The sequence below is a fragment of the Lithobates pipiens genome, unplaced genomic scaffold, assembly GCF_037356315.1.
Source record: "Lithobates pipiens isolate NorthernLeopardFrog02 unplaced genomic scaffold, aLitPip1_a1.2 Scaffold_8, whole genome shotgun sequence".
Classification (NCBI taxonomy): domain Eukaryota; kingdom Metazoa; phylum Chordata; class Amphibia; order Anura; family Ranidae; genus Lithobates; species Lithobates pipiens.
This window is the reverse complement of record NW_027507903.1, coordinates 541,578,963-541,601,760: the sequence shown is the minus strand read 5'-3', so window position 1 is coordinate 541,601,760 and position 22,798 is coordinate 541,578,963. Positions and strand designations below refer to the sequence as shown.

At 44.4% G+C, this 22,798-nt stretch overlaps 1 protein-coding gene across 2 annotated transcripts; it reads left to right on the top strand.

Moving 5' to 3' along the window:
• The first annotated feature begins 418 nt into the window (after window positions 1-418).
• On the top strand, window positions 419-22,565 carry STC1 (stanniocalcin 1). Of its 2 annotated transcripts, none has more exons than XM_077469732.1 (4): window positions 419-579; window positions 13,210-13,349; window positions 16,982-17,193; window positions 19,201-22,565. In XM_077469732.1, the coding sequence occupies exons 1-4, from the start codon at window positions 441-443 to the stop codon at window positions 19,469-19,471; spliced, it is 762 nt and encodes a 253-aa protein (XP_077325858.1). In that variant the 5' UTR covers window positions 419-440; the 3' UTR covers window positions 19,472-22,565. The 2 variants fall into 2 exon arrangements, with proteins under 2 accessions (XP_077325858.1, XP_077325857.1); XM_077469731.1 differs by having other exon boundaries at window positions 13,207-13,349.
• Window positions 22,566-22,798: the final 233 nt, after the last annotated feature.

The window sequence follows — 22,798 nt, the reverse complement described above, 5'->3', positions numbered from 1 at the left end:
TCATAAAGACACCTGTCCAACAAAACAGTGACACATCCCCCCCCTCCCTTCCCCCAGTGATATATGCTACTCTGAGCAGAGACATGTCCCCCTACCTAGTGGCAAATGTCCCCCCAGTGATACATGTCCCCCCAATGACACATGCCACCCCCCCCAGACACATGGCCCCCCAGTGATACATGTCCTCCCAATGACACATGCCACCCCCCCAGAGACACATGTCCCCCCAGTGTCAGGGGGAGTGGTGTCAGGTGCTGGGGATTTCTGGGAATAACCTGTGAGTGAGGGGATCAGAATTCTTTTTTTTTTTTTTTTATGAATGAGCCTGGTCAGTGATTGGCTGCTGGGAGGAGACTGCTGATTGGCCGCTGATAAGAGTAGTGTATAAATTGTGTCCGATCCATCACTGTGCAGAGACGATCGGAACACACAGGCAGAGAATGAATGACAAGAGCATCCTCCTCCCTCTCCTCCTCCTCCTCCTCCCTCTGCTCGTACATTGCCTGAGCTCAGCCTATGAGACAGACCACAGCGACTTCCCTGGAGCCAGGAGGAGCAGAGGACAATCCCAGAGCTCAGGTGAGGAGAGGGCATGGCAGTGTGATGGGCAATGTGTGCTGACCTCTGGGGTATGGGGGTTTGTGTGCTGACCTCTGTGATATGGGGGTACACTGGTATGTAAGGTGTGATTATGGTACATGGGGGTCTGTTTGCTGATTTTTTTGACATAGGGGTACACTGGTATGTAGGGGTGTGATTATAGTATATGGGGGTCTGTGTGCTGACCTCTGTGATATGGGGGTACACTGGTATGTAGGGTGTGATTATAGTACGTGGGGGTCTGTGTGCTGACCTCTGTGATTTGGGGGTACACTGGTATGTAGGGTGTGATTATAGTACGTGGGGGGTCTGTGTGCTGACCTCTGTGATATGGGGGGTACACTGGTATGTAGGGTGTGATTTTAGTACATGGGGGTCTGAGTGCTGACCTCTGTGATATGGGGGTACACTGGTATGTAGGGGTTTGATTATAGTACGTGGGGGTCTGTGTGCTGACCTCTGTGGTATGGGGGTACACTGGTATGTAGGGGTGTGATTATAGTACGTGGGGGTCTGTGTGCTGACCTCTGTGGTATGGGGGTACACTGGTATACAAAGGTGTGATTTTAGTACATGGGGTCTGAGTGCTGACCTCTGTGATATGGGGGTACACTGGTATGCAAAGGTGTGATTATAGTATATGGGGGTCTTTGTGCTGACCTCTGTGATATGGGGGTACACTGGTATGCAAAGGTGTGATTATAGTACATGGGGGTCTTTGTGCTGACCTCTGTGATATGGGGGTACACTGGTATGCAAAGGTGTGATTATAGTACATGGGGGTCTTTGTGCTGACCGCTGCGATTTGGGGGTACACTGGTATGCAAAGGTGTGATTATAGTACATGGGGGTCTTAGTGCTGACCTCTGTGATATGGGGGTACACTGGTATGCAAAGGTGTGATTATAGTACATGGGGGTCTTTGTGCTGACCTCTGTGATATGGGGGTACACTGGTATGCAAAGGTGTGATTATAATACATGGGGGTCTTTGTGCTGACCTCTGTGATATGGGGATACACTGGTATGCAAAGGTGTGATTATAGTACATGGGGGTCTTAGTGCTGACCTCTGTGATAGGGGGGAACACTGGTATGCAAAGGTGCAATTATAGTACATGGGGGTCTTTGTGCTGACTTCTGTGATATGGGGGTACACTGGTATGCAAAGGTGTGATTATAGTACATGGGGGTCTGTGTGCTGACCTCTGTGATATGGGGGTACACTGGTATGTAGGGGTGTGATTATGGTACATGGATGGGGGTCTGTGTGCTGACCTCTGTTATGTAGGGTGTGATTATGGTACATGGGGGTCTGTTTGCTGATTTCTTTGACATGGGGGTACACTGGTATGTTGGGGTGTGATTATGGTACATGGGGGTCTGTGGGCTGACTTTTATGACACAGAGGTACATTGGTATGTAGGGGTGTCAGTATGGTACATAGAGGTCTGTGTGCTTCCTTCTAGAACATGGGGTACACTGGTATGTTGGGGTGTGAGTATGTTACATGGGGGTCTGTGTGCTGCCTTCTAGAACATGGGGGTACACTGGTATGTAGGGGTGCGATTATGTTACATGGGGGTCTGTGTGCTGATTTCTGTGACATGGGGGTACACTGGTATGTTGGGGTGTCAGTATGTTACATGGGGGTCTGTGTGCTGATTTCTGTGACATGGGGGTACACTGGTATGTTGGGGTGTCAGTATGTTACATGGGGGTCTGTGTGCTGATTTCTGTGACATGCGGGCACACTGGCATGTCAGGGTGTGAATATGGTACATGGGGGTCCTTGTGCTAACATCCACACAGTATTTCCTTTTATTTTTTAGTTTTAATTATAAATTAAATTAATATATAAAACAGAATGTAGAAATGTACAATAAAATGTATCAGGTTGCACTTTATTTACCTAAAATAGAAAATATTGAAAGAGAAATATTGGGGAGATTACTATTTTATCCTGTATCTGAAATATGATAGAATTGAACTGCTATTGGGAACACTGAAAAGAAAAACATAGGCTGCCACTACTAACCTTTCCTTCTGAAAATGCTAGTTGCCTGCCTGCCATGCTGACCCGCTGGTTGCAGTTCTTTCTGAGTCACTAATCTGGAACAAGTATGCCCCTTAGGAGTGATGACTTCATTCTGACTTTACTGGTTGCATGTTTGTCCAAGGTCTGTGCCCCGTATACAGTATAATATAGGTTATACGCTTTAGGCAGCCAGGCAGCTAGCATTATCAGGTAAGCTATAGCAGCCTCCATATTTTTCTTAATACAAGATCCTTTGTTAGTTTATGTTTTAGAATGGGGCTCGACAAATCCCAGGTGACTAGAAATTGCATCCTAGCGCCTAGGTTCACACCTGTGTACTGAAATGACAATGTTATTCTGTTTGATTTCAGTACAGGTGTGATTTTGACTTTCTCTCTCTCCTTTCACAACTGCCTCCTATTGGATTCAATGCAAAATCGCATCCCATTGACTTCAATGCAAAAACGCCTCCCATCAACTTCAATGCAAAAATGCCGTCCACTGACCTCAATGCAAAAACACCTCCCATTGACTTCAGTCCAAAAACTCCTGTCAAAAGCAATCCTATGTTAACGCTTATATCAGCATTCCACGCTACCACTTGCAGGTCTGAAACGCACTGCTACAAACTCGTATAGGACCCTTTTCTGAATGGCACTTAAAATCCAACTTGTGTGGATCACATCTGTGTGAACCGCCTCATTGGGAACACATAATATCTAGCCTGTCATGTGTATCTATGAGTTTCAAAATGCATCCAGAATCGCATATGTGTGAACCAGGGCGGCTCTATTTACACCTGGGCATTTTGGGATCACAAAACTCAGGTTTAGGTGCCATTATTTTCAATGGCACCTACAACGTGGTGCATGTTTGCTGTGTTTGTCGTGCGGCAAGTCCCATCTCATGAAGCTTGTCACTCAAAATAAGCTCCTTGCTCCTTTTTAGGTGACAAGATTCATGCAATGCGATTTGCAGTGATTGCTGTGCTGTAAATGATGCAACGGTCCTGGCAAAACCGCACTGTGTTTTAGGTGCCATTGAAAATAATGGCTCCTGAACCTGCGTTTTGCGATTGTAGTACGTTTTGAGATTGAAGGCAGAATCACAGCGATTCTGCCGCAATCCCAAAACACCCAGGAGTGAAAGGGTCCTAACGAAGCAGAGTTTCCCCCTATAACAGGTTTTTATTGACATTATTTCTGGCCAGCCTATAACCCTGACATAATGGTGTTATGTCGGGGGTTACTGGCTGGCCACTCTGCTGTAAGTAAGTTAGGGTTAGGGGGTGCAAATAACTTACTTTGACATGGGCACTGACAACCCATGCTAAGCTAAAAAAATTGCTTCAAACTTTTTTAGCTGGTTCCTAGATTCAAAGCAAATTTGTCAAGCCCTGTTTTAGAATTTAAGGGTTTACATTTAGGTAATTATATGTATATTTATATTCATATTATAGAGTATGTGTAACTCAGATAGTAATATTTGCCCATTGTCTATGTAAGCTCTGCTTAGCAGTGCTGCCCAGTAGTGATGGCCGAACGGTTCGCCCGGCGGTCGTTTCGCGGCGAATTTCCGACATTCGCGGTCCGCACGTTCGAACGCCTTTTTCCGTCGTTCGCCGCGGCGGACTTACGTGTTTAATGTATACAAGAACTTTAACCTTTGGTGACACGTTTATCATGTGATACAGGACAGCCAATTGAGACATGACAGCACATGGACACTTGTACATTCCCCCTAACCTATAAATACACCCGATCCGGTGGCCATTTTACATTCTTTCTTCTGTTAAGATAGGGACAGGTTCCTGTGTGGAGTAGGGAGAGATAAACCACTAGCTATTTGGTACACAAAAGTTCTTTTCAGGACTGGTATAGGTGTTAGGTGTTGATAGGTTTGCTGTGCTGCTGATTCTTGCAGCAGCCTGAGTGTCTTTTGTTAGTTTAGAGAAAGGGAAAGGACGGTGTATGCTACAGGGACAGCCAGATTAGTCTTTCATCATCATCATCATCATCATCATCATTAGCTGTTACTATCAAGGTCCACAAAAGAGCTGTTCCAGTAACCACTAATCGTTCTCTTTTTTTGCCAATTTGTATAGGGACAGGAAGGAAGCAGTGTTGTCAGGCAGTGAGGGTAATTTTAAAGACTTGCTGTTATTATTAGTTCCACAAAGGTTCTTTTCAGGACTGGTATCAGTGGTACAGTAATAGGCTTGTACATGTATAATATTCTTTCTTCCAAATATAGAAAGGATATTATACTTGACTGCTGCCCTTCTGCTGCAGTCTGCTAAACATTCACAACTCACTTGTTCCACAAAAGTTCTTATAAGGACTGGTAACTTGGTATAGGGTGCTACGGTACATAGGCTTGAGTGCGGTACAGTCTGCTGTTCTGTAAGGACCGCTATCGGTCCACAATAGATAGGGTTGACGTGCACCACTGCTGACCGCTGCCCTATACTGCAGCAGTCCTTCAGCGGTATAGGGACTGACGTACAGTCTGCTAATCACTAACACACAACCTGCTTGTTCCACAAAAGTTCTTATAAGGACTGGTAACTTGGTATAGGGTGCTACGGTACATAGGCTTGAGTGCGGTACAGTCTGCTGTTCTGTAAGGACCGCTATCGGTCCACAATAGATAGGGTTGACGTGCACCACTGCTGACCGCTGCCCTATACTGCAGCAGTCCTTCAGCGGTATAGGGACTGACGTACAGTCTGCTAAAAACTAATACACAACCTGCTTGTTCCACAAAAGTTCTTATAAGGACTGGTAACTTGGTATAGGGTGCTACGGTACATAGGCTTGAGTGCGGTACAGTCTGCTGTTCTGTAAGGACCGCTATCGGTCCACAATAGATAGGGTTGACGTGCACCACTGCTGACCGCTCACCTATACTGCAGCAGTCCTTCAGCGGTATAGGGACTGACGTACAGTCTGCTAAACACTAATACACAACCTGCTTGTTCCACAAAAGTTCTTATAAGGACTGGTAACTTGGTATAGGGTGCTACGGTACATAGGCTTGAGTGCGGTACAGTCTGCTGTTCTGTAAGGACCGCTATCGGTCCACAATAGATAGGGTTGACGTGCACCACTGCTGACCGCTCACCTATACTGCAGCAGTCCTTCAGCGGTATAGGGACTGACGTACAGTCTGCTAATCACTAACACACAACCTGCTTGTTCCACAAAAGTTCTTATAAGGACTGGTAACTTGGTATAGGGTGCTACGGTACATAGGCTTGAGTGCGGTACAGTCTGCTGTTCTGTAAGGACCGCTATCGGTCCACAATAGATAGGGTTGACGTGCACCACTGCTGACCGCTCACCTATACTGCAGCAGTCCTTCAGCGGTATAGGGACTGACGTACAGTCTGCTAAACACTAATACACAACCTGCTTGTTCCACAAAAGTTCTTATAAGGACTGGTAACTTGGTATAGGGTGCTACGGTACATAGGCTTGAGTGCGGTACAGTCTGCTGTTCTGTAAGGACCGCTATCGGTCCACAATAGATAGGGTTGACGTGCACCACTGCTGACCGCTGCCCTATACTGCAGCAGTCCTTCAGCGGTATAGGGACTGACGTACAGTCTGCTAAACACTAATACACAACCTGCTTGGTCCACAAAAGTTCTTATAAGGACTGGTAACTTGGTATAGGGTGCTACGGTACATAGGCTTGAGTGCGGTACAGTCTGCTGTTCTGTAAGGACCGCTATCGGTCCACAATAGATAGGGTTGACGTGCACCACTGCTGACCGCTCACCTATACTGCAGCAGTCCTTCAGCGGTATAGGGACTGACGTACAGTCTGCTAATCACTAACACACAACCTGCTTGTTCCACAAAAGTTCTTATAAGGACTGGTAACTTGGTATAGGGTGCTACGGTACATAGGCTTGAGTGCGGTACAGTCTGCTGTTCTGTAAGGACCGCTATCGGTCCACAATAGATAGGGTTGACGTGCACCACTGCTGACCGCTGCCCTATACTGCAGCAGTCCTTCAGCGGTATAGGGACTGACGTACAGTCTGCTAAACACTAATACACAACCTGCTTGGTCCACAAAAGTTCTTATAAGGACTGGTAACTTGGTATAGGGTGCTACGGTACATAGGCTTGAGTGCGGTACAGTCTGCTGTTCTGTAAGGACCGCTATCGGTCCACAATAGATAGGGTTGACGTGCACCACTGCTGACCGCTGCCCTATACTGCAGCAGTCCTTCAGCGGTATAGGGACTGACGTACAGTCTGCTAAACACTAATACACAACCTGCTTGGTCCACAAAAGTTCTTATAAGGACTGGTAACTTGGTATAGGGTGCTACGGTACATAGGCTTGAGTGCGGTACAGTCTGCTGTTCTGTAAGGACCGCTATCGGTCCACAATAGATAGGGTTGACGTGCACCACTGCTGACCGCTGCCCTATACTGCAGCAGTCCTTCAGCGGTATAGGGACTGACGTACAGTCTGCTAAACACTAATACACAACCTGCTTGGTCCACAAAAGTTCTTATAAGGACTGGTAACTTGGTATAGGGTGCTACGGTACATAGGCTTGAGTGCGGTACAGTCTGCTGTTCTGTAAGGACCGCTATAGGTCCACAATAGATAGGGTTGACGTGCACCACTGCTGACCGCTCACCTATACTGCAGCAGTCCTTCAGCGGTATAGGGACTAAGAGTTTTGTCACAGGGTCATTTAAAAAATGACATGCAGAGGAAGAGGCAGGCCCTTCCGCAGGGGTGGTAGGGGTAGGGCAGGAGCAACAGGCTTGAGCCAAAGTGGGAAGTTGCAGAAGGTGCGTTCAATTACTTTAAAGGATGCACCAGACTTGGTTGAGTGGCTCGCTCAGCCTTACTCTTCTGCACCCTCCTCATCCTCTCGATCTGCACCCTCTTCTTCACTCTCTGCTATGTGCACCCCCAAAGACACTACCACCAACAACACGACCACCACCACCACCACCACATACCTTCCGCTTGAGTCACTGGAATTATTTTCCGATCCATATCAAGAGGACATTTCTGATGCGCAGCCACTCTTGGTATTGGATCAGGAAGAGGAGGTAGCAACAAGCGCTACTCAGCAGTCTGACGCCAGTACCCAGATCAGCCCAAGGAGGAGGTTGGTCCCCGGTGTTGCTGCCTACTCCGAGATCTCTACTTATAGCGGTGGGGAAGGTGACGTTGATGATGACGTGTCTAGTGATGTCACGTGGGTGCCCACAAGAGAGGAAGAGGAGGGGAGTTCAGAGGGAGATATGGACCAGCAGATAGGGAGGAGAAGCAGCAATGACTTACATTGCACAGCAGGGACAAAGCAGACTGCAAATGTATCAGGAGCGAGTCATCGACCATGTACGGTCACATCTGGCGCTCCCAGGACACCGGCACATGGCTCCGCAGTGTGGGCTTTTTTTAACGTGTCCGCTGCTGACAATAGCGTTGCCATCTGCAATCTTTGCAGTCAACGCGTTAGTCGCGGTAAGCCCAATACTCACCTAGGGACGACCGCCTTAAGAAGGCACATGAGCAGCCATCACCGAGCCCAGTGGGAGCAACGGAACACACAAAGCCACACTGCAGGCTCTCACCGTCCAGCCTCGTCTTCTACTTCTCCTTCTCCTCTCTCCTCACAATTGTCCTCCACTCCACCTTCCATCACGCCAAGCTCACATTTTTCTGCAAAAAGGCAGGCTTCCGTGGGCCTAATGTTTGAGCGTAAAAAAATGATGATGCCGGATAACCCTCTTGCCCAACGGTTGGCGGCTGGCTTGTCAGAACTCATAGCCCGCCAACTACTGCCATATAAACTGGTGGACTCGGAGGCCTTTCGCAAATTTGTGGCCATTGGAACACCACAATGGAAGGTCCCAGGAAGGAAGTATTTCTCAGAGAAGGGCATCCCAGAGCTATATGGCCATGTTCAGCGGCAAGTGAATGTATCTCTGGCACACAGTGTCGGTGCCAAGATACATCTGACCACAGACACGTGGTCTAGCAAACACGGGCAGGGAAGGTATATCAGTTTTACTGCCCACTGGGTGAACCTTCTGACGGCCGTCAAGCATGTAACCCGTGGCACCCGTGTAGATTTGGTTTTACCGCCACGGATTGCATGCAGGCCTGACTCTTCTTCTCCTCCTCCTACTCCATCCTCCTCCCTCTCCTCCTCAGCTGCCTCCTCCTTTTCCGCTGCTAGCGTCTCTTCCACTGCACCGCCCAAGCTCCCCAGAACCTATTCCACATGCCAGGTGAGACGTTGCCATGCCGTGCTGCGTCTGTTGTGCCTGGAAGCAAAGAGCCACACTGGCCCGGCACTCCTTTCAGCTTTGCGTTCACAGGCAGATGAGTGGCTAACACCGCTCAATTTGACAGTTGGTAAAGTGGTGTGTGACAACGGTGCCAATCTGCTTAGCGCATTGAAACAGGGCAAAATCACGCACGTGCCGTGCATGGCACACGTCTTAAACTTGGTCGTGCAGCGATTCCTTGTCAAATACCCTGGGGTCCAGGACATCTTGCGGCAGGCAAGGAAAATCTCGGCCCATTTCAGAAGATCTTACACGGCCATGGCTCGCCTTGCTGACATTCAGCGGCGACACCATCTGCCGGTCAGACGTCTTATTTGCGATTGCCCGACGCGATGGAACTCAACCTTCTATATGCTTGATAGGCTGCTCCAGCAGAAACGTGCAGTTAACGTCTACCTGTATGAACTCTGCGAAAGAAACGGTTCTGGGGAGCTGGGTTTTTTTTCACCGCGCCAGTGGCTGCTCATGCGCGACACATGCAGACTTCTGCGGCCATTTGAGGAGATCACCAAACTGGTCAGTCGCAGCCATGGCGCCATCAGTGACATGGTACCTTATGCCTTCTTTCTGGAGCGTGCATTGCGTCGTGTCATTGATCAGGCTGTGGAGGAGCAGGAGCGGGAAGATGAGGAAGTCGCAATGCTGGATGAATTCCCAGGGGGGGCTACTCTATCTGAGACAAGTCAACAACAGGAGTCTGATGAGGAGTCAGAGGAGGATGGTGCCGGGGCGGATGAGCAGGAGCAAGAAGAGCATGCTTTAAACCTTTCTGGGATCCCTGTTGTGCGAGGATGGGGAGAGGAGAATGAAGAGGACGACATTATCCTGGATGATGAGCAGGAGCCAGGCCACCACACCGCTTCCACTTTAGTGCAAATGGGGGCCTTCATGCTCCAGTGTTTTAATAGGGACCCCCGTATAAAAAGCATGAGGGTCAAGGACCAGTACTGGGTGGCAACGTACTTAGACCCCCGGTACAAACACAAAATGGCGGAAATGTTACCGCCGTCGCAGAGGGCTGTCAGAATGCAGCACTTCCAGGCCTTGCTTCGAGAAATGCTGCATTCTGCTTTTGCGTGCGCTGGCAGAGGAGCAATTCCCACTCCCAGAGAAGGATTTGCGGGTACCAATCCAACAGCGCCTGCAAGAAGAGGCCGGTTTGAAGATGTGTTGGTGACTTCGGATATGAGGTCATTCTTTCAGCCGACCCATCGACAGGTGTCATCCGGATCCAGCATCAGGGAACGCCTAGACCGTCAGGTGTCCGACTACATTGGGTTAACGGCCGATGTGGACGCTCTGAGGAGTGATGAACCCCTAGACTACTGGGTGGGCAGGCTTGACCTCTGGCCAGAGCTTGCCCAATTTGCAATCGAACTGTTGGCTTGCCCCTCATCCAGTGTCCTGTCCGAAAGGACGTTCAGCGCAGCAGGGGGGATTGTGACCGATAAGCGTACTCGCCTAGCTCACCACAGTGTTAACTACCTCACATTTCTAAAAATGAATGAGGCATGGATCTCGGAGGAATTCAACACATGTGACCAGTAGACCATGTATATGTCTATAAACTATTTTTTTAATCAAGCACACAGACCTTCTTAATTCATTTGGCTCACTTCCTTGACCCAAAAAAGCACACCGTACTATATGCCCCTACCCTCCTCTTTGAAGAGGTTGAGCGGTGTCATATTTCTACTGGGGCTGCTTATGATATCCCTGTGCTGTGCTGACTTCCTCCTGGGGGTTCTTATTATGAAGGGATCACACTATCCCTGTGCTGTGCTGACTTCCTCCTGGGGGTTCTTATTATGAGGGGATCACACCATCCCTGTGCTGTGCTGACTTCCTCCTGGGGCTGCTTACGGTGCTGCTGTCAGTGCTGTATGTCACGGTGCTGCTGTCAGCGCTGTATGTCACGGTGCTGCTGTCAGCGCTGTATGTCACGGTGCTGCTGTCAGCGCTGTATGTCACGGTGCTGCTGTCAGCGCTGTATGTCACGGTGCTGCTGTCAGCGCTGTATGTCACGGTGCTGCTGTCAGCGCTGTATGTCACGGTGCTGCTGTCAGCGCTGTATGTCACGGTGCTGCTGTCAGCGCTGTATGTCACGGTGCTGCTGTCAGCGCTGTATGTCACGGTGCTGCTGTCAGCGCTGTATGTCACGGTGCTGCTGTCAGCGCTGTATGTCACGGTGCTGCTGTCAGCGCTGTATGTCACGGTGCTGCTGTCAGTGCTCTGTATTACGGTGCTGCTGTCAGATGCCTCTATCACGGTGCATGTGTCATTCCGGTATGTCACGCTGCTGGTGATCATCTCCTGCACCCTCTTCTTTGCCTACCCTGGTCCCTGACCTTCCCTCTCCTCCATTGCCTTCATTAGCTCCATAGTCCTGAATTGTTAGAACAATTTCCCAAATAAAATAAAAATGCTTGTAGTTATCGATCCCAAATTCACCTCATACATGTATTATGTCATTGTCCAGATGGTGGGACTACGTTTTACCCCCTAATAATTACCACGTGGCCGCAAATTCGACATGAAGGTTTGCAAAGTTCGCCTCCCATTGAAGTCAATGGGGCCCGCGGCGAACGGTCGGTTTCGCGAACGTTTGGGTCCGTTCGCATTTCGCGTTCGCGAAACGTCCCGTCGGAAGTTCGTCCATCACTACTGCCCAGTGTCTGTTCCTCCTTGCTCCTCTTACTATTTAATAATCACATTCCCTGATACATAGGGGAGTCATTACAAATCAGTATATAAATGGAAGAAAATATTGAGCAGCAAGTAAGTAAAAATTGTGAAGGTCACGATATTTAGTTTGAAATGTAAATGTTCAGTTATCCTTACTAGTCTCTGTCACTTCTACCTTATCGGAATCTGGAACCCACTCCCCACCTATGTAAATGAGTATCGGGTACCCATTAACCAAAATAAGTCTCAAAAAGTAATCCTTTATTAAAAGAAGAAAAAAATAGTATCCCCCGATGTCCATCCACCATCAATCACGCTGCCTGCGACCCGAAAAAATGGAAAAGACGCTTCACCTTCTAAGAGGTCTCCCCATGTATAAACTCTATTTGGGTTTGACAGCTCTTTTTTACGCAACGGTGGGGCCACCTGGGTACGGCCCCTTGGTGGCACCGCTTCTTCTGACGTTACACATGGCATCATGTGACATCAGAAGGGGGCAGTGCCATTGGGTGACAAGGTGCTTTGGGGTAGGGGGCCTGGCTGGGAGAAGTCTAAAGAAGAGACTGTCCACTGCTTCTCCCCCTGTTGTCAGAACTAAAGAGAGCCAAGAGTAGCATTTTCTCTGGGAAAGGTAGGAATGTACTCCTTTCTATGAGTTTTTTATTTTATTTTATTAATCAATGCAAGAGTTATGATATACTTTGGTTCACATCTCAATGCAGGTAATTCTTCATTTCTTATAATTACATTTTAACATTATTCTGTAATGTAAGATGATATACTATGTGCATAATAATACAGATAGTTTGTAATGTGCCCTATTGTTATTAGGTTACCCAGGGCCGGGACATGGGGTGGCCTGGGAGGGGCGGATGCACCAGGTGCAATGGTTTATTGTAGGGATGGGGGTGCTTTCCTTCTGTTACAAGGCTGACATGAGTAATGATATCAGCATCACTACTCCTAATAGTCCAGTACTGGGAGTGGAGAGGAGAGAGGGAAGTGGTGCAGGCTGTGTTTTCTCTCCTCCTTCCTGCCAGGACAACGCTCCTATATTCAAAAGCCGGCAGCAGTAGTCACAGACACAGGAGCTCTGCACTGGTAGGAGGCAGGAGGGGAGTGAGAGCACAGCCCACAGCCAATTGCACAAGTGTCCAGGACAGAGCTGGGAGTGGAGGAGAGCCAGGAGGAGGCAGGGCTGTGCTCTCTCGCCTTCCAGCTCCTCCCTCCTGTCAGTGCAGTGCTCCTGAAGCCTGTAAACACAACTGCTAGCTTCTGCATACAGGTACACTGACAGCTTGCACACTGTTTCTTATGTTATTATACACCCCCCGACCACCACCTCCTCCTGGCTCTTTGGAATCTTTGCCCTGGGCATTGAGGTTACCATTCTTTTTCCGGTATAGAAATGCAGTTGTGAAAATGTTTTATCTGCTGTAATCTTCAATAAAACTATGTGTACCACTAATAGGGGTAAGTGAATCAATTTGTTGTAGGTGGTGATATAGGTGAATTAATACTGACACTGCATTCTTCTCTCTCCCATTTAGTAGAAGTAGTTCGCTGCTTGAATGGGGCATTGCAAGTTGGCTGCGGAGCCTTTGCCTGCTTGGAGAATACCACCTGTGACACCGATGGATTATATGACATCTGCAAGTCTTTTCTTTTCAATGCTGCCAAGTTTGACACTCAGGTAAAGTGACATACCTACATCAACCAGTGCTACAAGGCATTCCCGCAAATCAGAATATTGCTCATTCCAGATTGGTAAACACACAGTGCCATCTAACCATTTGTCATAGGCTCTCAGGATACTCCTGCTTCTCTATATACACGCCGCTCTGTATTTGTTTTCTTCATCCATGGAGTCAAGAAGAGAAAGTGCTTGCATTGTTCAGTAGACACGTGGATCAAGCAGCATTTAATCAGAAAAAGTGATGTCACTCTGCCCTGTAAAGAAGTAGTACAGAGAAAGTGACATCAGTATAAGCCTATACTTCATTCACTTGCATCACCTTTATACATGTCCTAGCAAAATTAAAGTGGCTCTAAAGCCTTAAGGTTTTTTGCCTTCTTAATGCATTCTTTGCATTAGGGTTAAAAACTTTCAGTGCAGATGATCCCCCCTCTCCCTCCTCATAGGGCAGATTGATAGCAGCGGGCACCATTGACTCCTGCTGATGTCAATCAAATCCAGAGATGAAGGGGTGGGGCTGAGCTGCACAGTCTATGTCTGCATATGCAGGCAGCCCGACTCTGTATTAAGCCAACACAAGAGCCTCCATAAGAAGCAGATTCCTAGGGGGGCACTCGCAGAAGTGATGGAGCCAGGAGCGCCAGCGAGAGACCACAGAAGAGGAGGTTCAGGGCTGCCCTGTGCAAAACCATTGACATGCTTATTATTTAAAAAAAAAATACTTTAAAGAAATATCAGAGTGCTCATCAGTTCTGGGTGATACAGTCATTATACAGCCAACAATCTTCCACCTTCAATTTTATAATTGACTTTTATGAAGCCAGGGCCACCCACTGCTCACTTTTCAGCCTAGCAAAAATTAACCAACATAATTTGGAACTTGACCACTAAGGGGCACTGTGTCATTTCTGTAATGGTTTATTTTGCATGATTGGGAGGGTATTGCTTCTAGCAGTTTATTAGAATAGTTGTATTTTTGGATTCTTTCCTAAATGCACATAATATAACTGGGTATTAACCTTTATAGGTAAAGTTGATCCAGGGAAAATCAGATTGCCTCTCAGGGAATCAGGAAGGAATTTTTTCCCTGCTGTAGCAAATTGGAGCATGCTTTTCTGGAGTTTTTTGTCTTTCTCGGGATCAACTGTGGGTGAAGGATTGTGTATATGGGATTGTATTATTTTTTATTTATTTTTTGGTTGAACTAGATGGACTTGTGTATTTTTCAACCTGACTAACTATGTAACTATGTAATATAATGCTGTAAATGAAATAATAAATCGTAGAGATTTCTAAAATAAGAACAGGCAATAAACATCTAACTATCTAATGGTGGCCAAACATGCTTCAATAAACAAATCAGTTTCTTTTCTGATTGATCTCTTCTGAATAGAATAATCAATCCATAGTCGACAGCAAATTTTTATGCCACACACAGAACGTAGATTTAGATCAATATTTAAGATAAGATCATAACTTACAATCATAAATCATTGATTGTATCTCTGTTTCCATCATGTAATCTAATTATCTGATATGGTATTATTCATGAATAAGGTATCTACTGTAAGGGCTGCCGATCAATGCAAAATGATTGATACATTTCGGGAAGGGAAGTTATGGCTATTCAGTTTTTTGCAGATTTTATTGTTTTGATCGAACCACAAATCAATTGGATTTTTTTTTAAAAAGGCGTGTATGACCGACCACCCTTAGGTAAATCAATAAAATAATTAAACATGGAGTCGTTTTTTTTAAGAGTAATATTAATTTCTGCTCAGTTACTAAAACAAACAGTCAAAGTCAATTTATCACAGTTTAACTAAGTGGAAAAATGCATATATACATGTGAATACTTTATCAAATAATAATTCAATTTTTATTCAATAATACTAATGTAGACAAGGCAATGAAATAAAAAAATAAAAAAAAATCAGTGAATTGTTTCCAAGTAAAATTAACTTAATTTGCATTTAGGCTTGGGTCACACTGCGACTTTGATGTGAATTATGTGGAGTTAAGTCGCACTTTTAATAGCACCAAAGTAGCACAATAACCTTTACCGAAACCGTACCATTCTGAGTTCCATTGATGTGGACATGCACCATTGAAATCAATGGGATTTCCCTTGTCATGTGATTCTTTGCGACTCAAGTCGCATCAGAATCCACACTAGTTTGAAGCGAGTCCTAATTTTATGAAATATAATTCCATTTTAATTTTGTCACCACTACAGCAAGGCATTTTCTCATTTGATACATTGTTAGGCCCCTTTCATACAGGCGGGCCGATGATCAAGTCAGTGTGCCACTTTTTAGGTAGACCCGAATGGACCATCCATTGCTTTCTACAGAGCAGCGCATGTCAACGAACAACCAACATTCAACCTAAAAACAAACTGATGGGGGATCCATTCCCGATCCACCTTGTGGATCAGATCGGATGACAGTCAGGTGGAAATGGACAGGTGGTCTTTTTCCATCCGACCGCCCATAGAGGAAAGCGGGCAATAGCAGAACGGACACAGACCTGTCATCCGCTTACTCAGTGGGGGATCAGTGTACAGATCCCCCATTGCGCAGGTGGAGTCCACCCCTCTGAAAAGGGGCTTTATGCATTTTGCAGTGTGTTTCAAAGCAGAACTTCACTCTCTAAATAAACATGGACTGTTTTTAATCCTTGTGTTGTTAGCATTAGTAAATAGATAGCAAAGTATATCATATTTACTTGATTTAAACTTTTTTTTACATTTCTTCAGTTATTCTCTAGTTTCTAGGCCTAGGCAAATGATGTCATACCTCCCAGCAGTCCTCAGGAGGGGAGGGAGGGTTCTCAGCCTTAGCTAAGGGCAGATGAATTCCAGACAGTAAATTCTACATGAATCATCTGCCCTTACTCAAGATGGCCACTACCAGAAATGCTAGGAGGGTGTTTTTCAAAATGATTTCTCAGCAAAATAATGCTTAGAGACCTGAATTGATGGGTGAGTTTGCTTTGAATATTAACAATGAATTAAATAGCATTTTTGGTTTGTGGTGCTCAGATACAGTGGAGTTTCATTTTAAAAACAGGTAAAATGTGCAAACATGAAAAAGAACATGGTTTACAGCAAGTCCTGCTTCCAACAATAATTTGTATAATGTTGGAAGAAAGTCTTGCAGATAGAACCTTTGGAAAGACCTGTACGTAACAATACAAGTAATTTCAATTGGTCCCTTCAAAAATACAATGGGGGGGGGGGGGGGATTAACCAAAACTGGAGCACACAGAATCTGGTGAAGCAGTGTGTAGTAACCAATCAGCTTTCGAGTTTTTGTCACAGTTTAACTGAACAAGCTAAGGTTAGAATCTAATTGGCTACCATGCACAGCTGCACCAGATTCTGGGTGCTTTGGTTTTAGTAAAATTCTCCAAATGGCCAAATAAAGACATAGTAATGCAGGATGTGTTCAAACTTGTGCGTCTGGTGACACAAACCCACAACAATAAGTATATCCAAACTCAAAAAGAAAAATGTATTGTATTCCAGGCTGGTCCTTAGTGTGGTACCTGTGTTTTCTTATTTTTACCATTCCCACTGAGATGTGGTTCTAACTAACTTGTGTTCATCTCTCTCCCTTTTCCCACAGGGTAAAGTGTTTGTGAAGGAAAGTTTGAAGTGTATAGTGATAGGAATAACTTCCAAGGTGTTCCTGGCTATCCGCAGATGCTCCAGTCTGCAGCGAATGATCTCTGAAGTCCAGGAGGACTGTTATTCCAAATTAGAGCTCTGCAGTGTTGCCCAAAATAACCCAGAAGCAATTACAGAGGTTATACACCTGCCACAGCAATTTTCCAACAAGTATGTCTTTTTTGTCATTACCCTATTTCATCTCCTGATTTTTTTTCTTTCATTCTGGACAAATGTTCAGGCAATTGGCAAATGTTCTAGAGTAATGTATACAGGTAATTGTTTTTTACATAAAATTTGTGAGGACAGGAGGAAAATGCATGTGGCCCAATAATTGCTGCATGATTAGGTTACAGTATGTGTTCTTTCCTTAATTGTTATGCATTTTTTTATTTTGGTTTGATGTGGAAGAGACTGCATCGGTTGTTCTGTTTTATGGGCAGTCCACACCAGAACATGGTGCAGAAACTTCACGTTCTGTGAGCTTTTCCCACACTGCATTTAAAATACACTGCCCTTGCGATCTACAGTTGGTGTCAATGAAATGCTAAGGCCCCAAATGAAGGTTGCATTTGCATTGCATTGCATTTGCCTGCACCAGATCCAAAGTATTACAGAAGTACCAAGCAATCTGCTTACAGTACATTTTTTAAAGTAGTGCATGCACTACTTTTGGTGTGGCACAATGCGATTTCAGCCCAAGTCAAATGAATGGGCTGAAAATGCACTGCGATCAAATTGCACAAGAACACAAGCACGTTCCTGTGAGATTCCTGGTTAGAATTGACCCTCAAAATATCTCCTGAGCAAAATGTAATCGTCTTCTTTATGAGACCAAATACTAATCACAGGTCTCTATGCACTTCCACAACTTCTTCTACCTAGCTACCCCCCCCCCCCCCCTTTCCCAATTCTAGTAAAATCTCTGTGGCACCCAATTTGAAACACTAATGAGAAACACCTTTAACACAGGTGGCCAGTGGCCTTTATTATCACCCATTTATACCTCCTATCTACTGATTCTGGGGGTGGCCTGGGTAGCTTTCTTATTTTCTATTCTTCATGACCGGAGGACAACCTGCCTCCTAATAAAGTTTACCTGTACACTAATAGCCAGTGAAAGGGACCAGATCTATTAAAAGCCCCTTTACACTGGTGATTACTTTAAATGCCTACTTACATTTGTGGTTGGTGGGAAAAGTAATGCCTCCTTGAATTGGTGGTGAATGGCATGAGAAATGGCCTTTTACATACCCAGCAAAAGCAAGGTCATTGTTGACATTGTTTAGTTATCTGAAACAAAGAAGAGAAAACGCTGCACTTGTACCTCTGCTTCTAACTCTGCCAAAATGACATTGACACCAGAACTAAGTAGGCACTGCCAGACGGGTGATTAGTCCATGCAAAAGTCATTCTCCTGCGCTCAAATAGTGAACTATGAGGTATATGTGGTGTAGGAATCTCTTCCTTGGTGCTTATGGCCTTGCTGCCCCCTCAGGACAGTGGGTATCTTTATAGACTGCAAAATAACAACAAGAGAGGGGCACACTGACCTAGCGCAATACCACAATACATTTTATTTAAAAATAAAATAACCGTCATTATACTCACAATATCAGGGCGATCAGTTTACCCAGTCTGCATGTCTGGATCCTGGCTCAGCCTAGGGGCACCATTTTATTAAGGCTGGGTGGGTAAGAAGTGCCATGCAAGTTTGCTACTTCCTTATTAAGCCATTGTCAGTGGGGTAGGGATTCTTCCCAGCCATATTGCCCATTCAACAAAAAAACAGTATCCCTACTGGATCACACTGGGTAACCTCTAGTTCTCAGCCAGGGCTTCCTGTTTCAGTATACTCAATATGCAAAATTGAATTGGTAAGTGGTCATGTGGACATTTGAACAGTTCACTGAGCAGAATGGGTTTAAAGTGACACAACCTAGCAAACCTTAGCTTGGAGTTAACTAGCCATATTCATGCTAGTCAATGTATTCATCCCTGCAGGCAATAGAGAGGTGCCAACAGTGCATAATAAATCCTCCATACGATTGTAATATTGAATATGTATGGTAAAGCTTGATCTTAAATACAGTTAACAAAGTTTTAGATAAATAACTATACCATACCGAAAACGTCCAATAGTGTCCATGAGTGCTGACTTTTCTCTTTTATTTCCAGGTATTACAACAAGCTGTTAAGCAGCATAATGGACTGTGATGAAGAGACTGTCAAATCCATCAAGAGTAATCTAATGACCCAGATTGGCCCTAATTTAGCCAGCCTTTTCAAAACCCTGCAAGGTGACAAATGTTCCCAGCAACTGCCCAAAGCAGACTTTAACCGAAAGAGAAATGTCGATCCACAGAAACTTCGGGTGTATCTGCGCAGTTTCCGCAATGAAGGAACTATTGCAGGTTCCTCCACCCAGGACTCCTCTGAAGATGATTAACTGTCTATGACCAAAGAGTTGGATAATATTTAATACCATTTGTTGTATTGTCAGACCTTCTTTCTAAAGACCTCTACTGGGAAGCTGTGCCTCCTTCAATATAAAGTATTTTGTCTGTTTATTTGTGTCAGGGGTTAGATAGTGGTTCTCCCAGGCCCCTTTCTCATAGGGAAATAATATTTTTATGACTATAATGATTGAGCTGTGTTATACATATCTGGTCAATTTATCAATGGTTATAGTCACTACATATAATATTGAGCTACATTAACATGACTAGGTGCTCTGTGCACACTGCGTAGTTGTAAAACAATTTTCAAGGTCAAACAGTATATTCAGGTCCTGTCTCTAGTGTAATCTGCAAACTATGCACTTAGGAAACTGTATGCAGTGGCTGCCCTAATTGCATGTACCAAATACTGACTAAGAAGTCCAGACTAGCATTTACACCATGTATTCTGGTCTTGGTTCTGGCAGCTTGTACATTTAACTTTGCCTATGTGTAGCCCCTACCACATAGCATGGTGGCTGTGAAAGCACATGCACCAAAAGCTCAGAAAGCTCATTGGAAATTATGCTGGAGCCGGGGCCTGCCCAGTATTTTTGGGCTTGTCTCCAGCATACTCTCCAATACATTCTCCGAAGCCCATGCACTTAATCTAATGTTCACTGTCATAGATACTAGTGACTGTATTTAACATATGCAACAGAGATGGCCAATATTCCTTATAGATGGTCATTACCCAATCCTTTCATAATGTCTATAGGGTGCTTCAGGCACAATTGGAAGGCTGATTATGAACTAATCAATTGGCTGGATTAATTTTGTGTTTTATGTCTATTGCTAGTAATGCCTTAGGTGTTTGCTGGGTACATGGAAAAGATACTTGTAGCATCTCTGTAGCATGTGGAGAGGGAAAAGTAATTCAATAGTTTCATAGTATGTGGACATCTATCTGTTACCTTTGGCCACGCCTAGATTGTAGAAATGTGCTATTGTAAAGTTGGCCAACAGATGTGACAAGCATGTAGTGCTTTCATAAGGGATCTCCTGTATGAAGCACCAAGCTTGTCCAAGGAAATTTCAACTTAACCTTAATATCTGCAGTAAGCTCTATAATCTGCTTCAAGTTACTTATCCATGCAGACATTTAGAGGTTATAACTTAAGTTATCTTCAGAACACCTTAAGAGCTCCAAAACATACAGCACATTTTTAATTAAATATTGACCTCAGCTGAGAAGTTTTCCATTTCATCCTCTGCACCCACCACACTAATAAACCAGCAGTAAAGAAAGCAGCAAGCGAGAGAAAGCTTTGAGGGTGGGTTTACATTTATTCAAATTGGATGCGGGTTTCCCCACATCCAATTCGCATGGCAAGAGAGTGTGATCAGCTCTCAATAGAGCCAGTTCACACATCTCTGGGGTGGCCATAGAGCGCACTGTAGAAGGGTCCTTTGGATCTGTTTCAGGTCTGAATTCAGGCAAAAATTCAAATCTAATTCGGACCTGAAACAGTGAACGGGGATTTACCGGACCCCCTGCTACAAGCCGTTCTGCAAATCCAGCCTATAGGTGAAGTTATGAAGTGAGGGGGCACTATTGACTATATAGTGCTGATATATGATGAAAAATAATTCAAAATTTCATAACAATACAGCTTACAGATGCAATATTGTTAACAATGAAAGTGAACGTGCATAGTAAAGTGCAAATAATTCATAAGACATTGAAAAAGTATAAAAATGTAAAAATAAACAGTGCTTTAAATAAAGTTCATTTTTACCCTTCTTAAACAAACACTTCTTTTATCTCCTAATGTGAAATGTCATAACACCATCACTATCATTTTCCTTTGCACCCAATGTGCTCTACTGGAAAAAAACACTCACCAGATTACCATGACCTCTTTATTAAAGATTTTGATTAAAGGGGTCATGGCAATCTTGTGAGTGTTTTTCCAGAAGAGCATATTGGGTGCGAATGAAAATGATGGCGATGGTGTAATGACATTTCACATTTGGAGATAAAAGAAGATTTTGTTTAAGAAGAAGAAAAATATACATTTATTTAAAGCACTGTTTATTTTTACATTTTATATATTGGTATATCTTTTCAATACCTTATGAATTATTTGCACTTTACTATGTGCGTGAACTTTCATTGTTAACATTATTGTACCTGTAAGCTATATTGTTATGGAATTTTGAATTATTTTTCATCCTATATCTGCACTATATATTCAAGTAAAGCGATCCCTCACTCTATGCCTTGTGGTTACACATTTGGGGTTAGCGGCTATACCACCAGTATATTATTTATTTCTAGTATTTGGTTGGGGGTTTTATCTAATTTATTGTTTTTTTCAAGGTGAAGTTGTCATTTGCATACTAGAGCACCACAGGTTGTGGAGGCTTCTGGGGAGCAATATTTATAATCTTTCTGTACCTGCATTTATATTCTGCAGGCAGAAGGTTTATATTGGTACATATCACTGCAGCTACACTTTAAACCTGTGCTTTGTCCAATACTATTTCCTTTGCACCCCGTTGTTTCTATCAGCTGCCAAGTGTAAAAAGAGGAAGTTCTTTGTGGGTCACAACTTAGAGATTACAAAGGGCTCACTCCCTGTCACAAAGTTCTTGAATTGGGTACGTGAGAAAGGGAAGTGATTTACATGGTCCCCAAACCTGGAAGAACCAGATATGGCTTATCGCTCCAAGCATCCAAAGTGAGCAAATAGTCAAGATGGTAAGGGCATAAATGAAGTTAACCTGATGCTTTGCCTTGAATGGCCCAAGCTCAGGTTTACTGTAAATTTGATGTCATGACCCATGCCTTGTCTACATGCAATATTTCAGCACCAAAAACATAGTTTAGTTCATTGTTATATAACATTATGAGGGACAGATTATATGTGATTTTGGATGTGAAAAAATGTTATATTTATAAGTGGTAGTTCTCTGTTCTTTTTAAATATAATGATAATATAAAATTTACTCTTTTTGACCATTTGCTTCTATTAATATATGGTATGTAAGAAATGTTGTCTGGTTTGTCTTTGTAAAATAAATTCACTTCCATTAAATGTATTGAGGATCTGTGATATTATTAAAAGTGCAGAGAATGATAGATGTCCAGAATGCATCTTTAACCATTTCTTGCCCCTAGATCAGCGTTCCCCAACCTTTTTACCCAATAAGAACCTCTAAAATAGTTTCCAGGTTTTTAGGAAACCCTTACTAAAGCCAATTAATCAGGGGTCCTTATGGAAGACTCCCCTAACATGTGGTCATTAGGAAAAATCTTACCCTTACAGTGAAGA

Excerpts from the sequence above, each read along its gene's own strand:
- STC1 (XM_077469731.1), top strand. The coding sequence starts at position 441 with ATGAATGACAAGAGCATCCTCCTCCCTCTCCTCCTCCTCCTCCTCCCT. Across the intron at positions 580-13,206 it reads AGGACAATCCCAGAGCTCAG|TAGAAGTAGTTCGCTGCTTG; the intron begins GTGAGGAGAGGG and ends TCTCCCATTTAG. Across the intron at positions 17,194-19,200 it reads CCACAGCAATTTTCCAACAA|GTATTACAACAAGCTGTTAA; the intron begins GTATGTCTTTTT and ends TTTTATTTCCAG.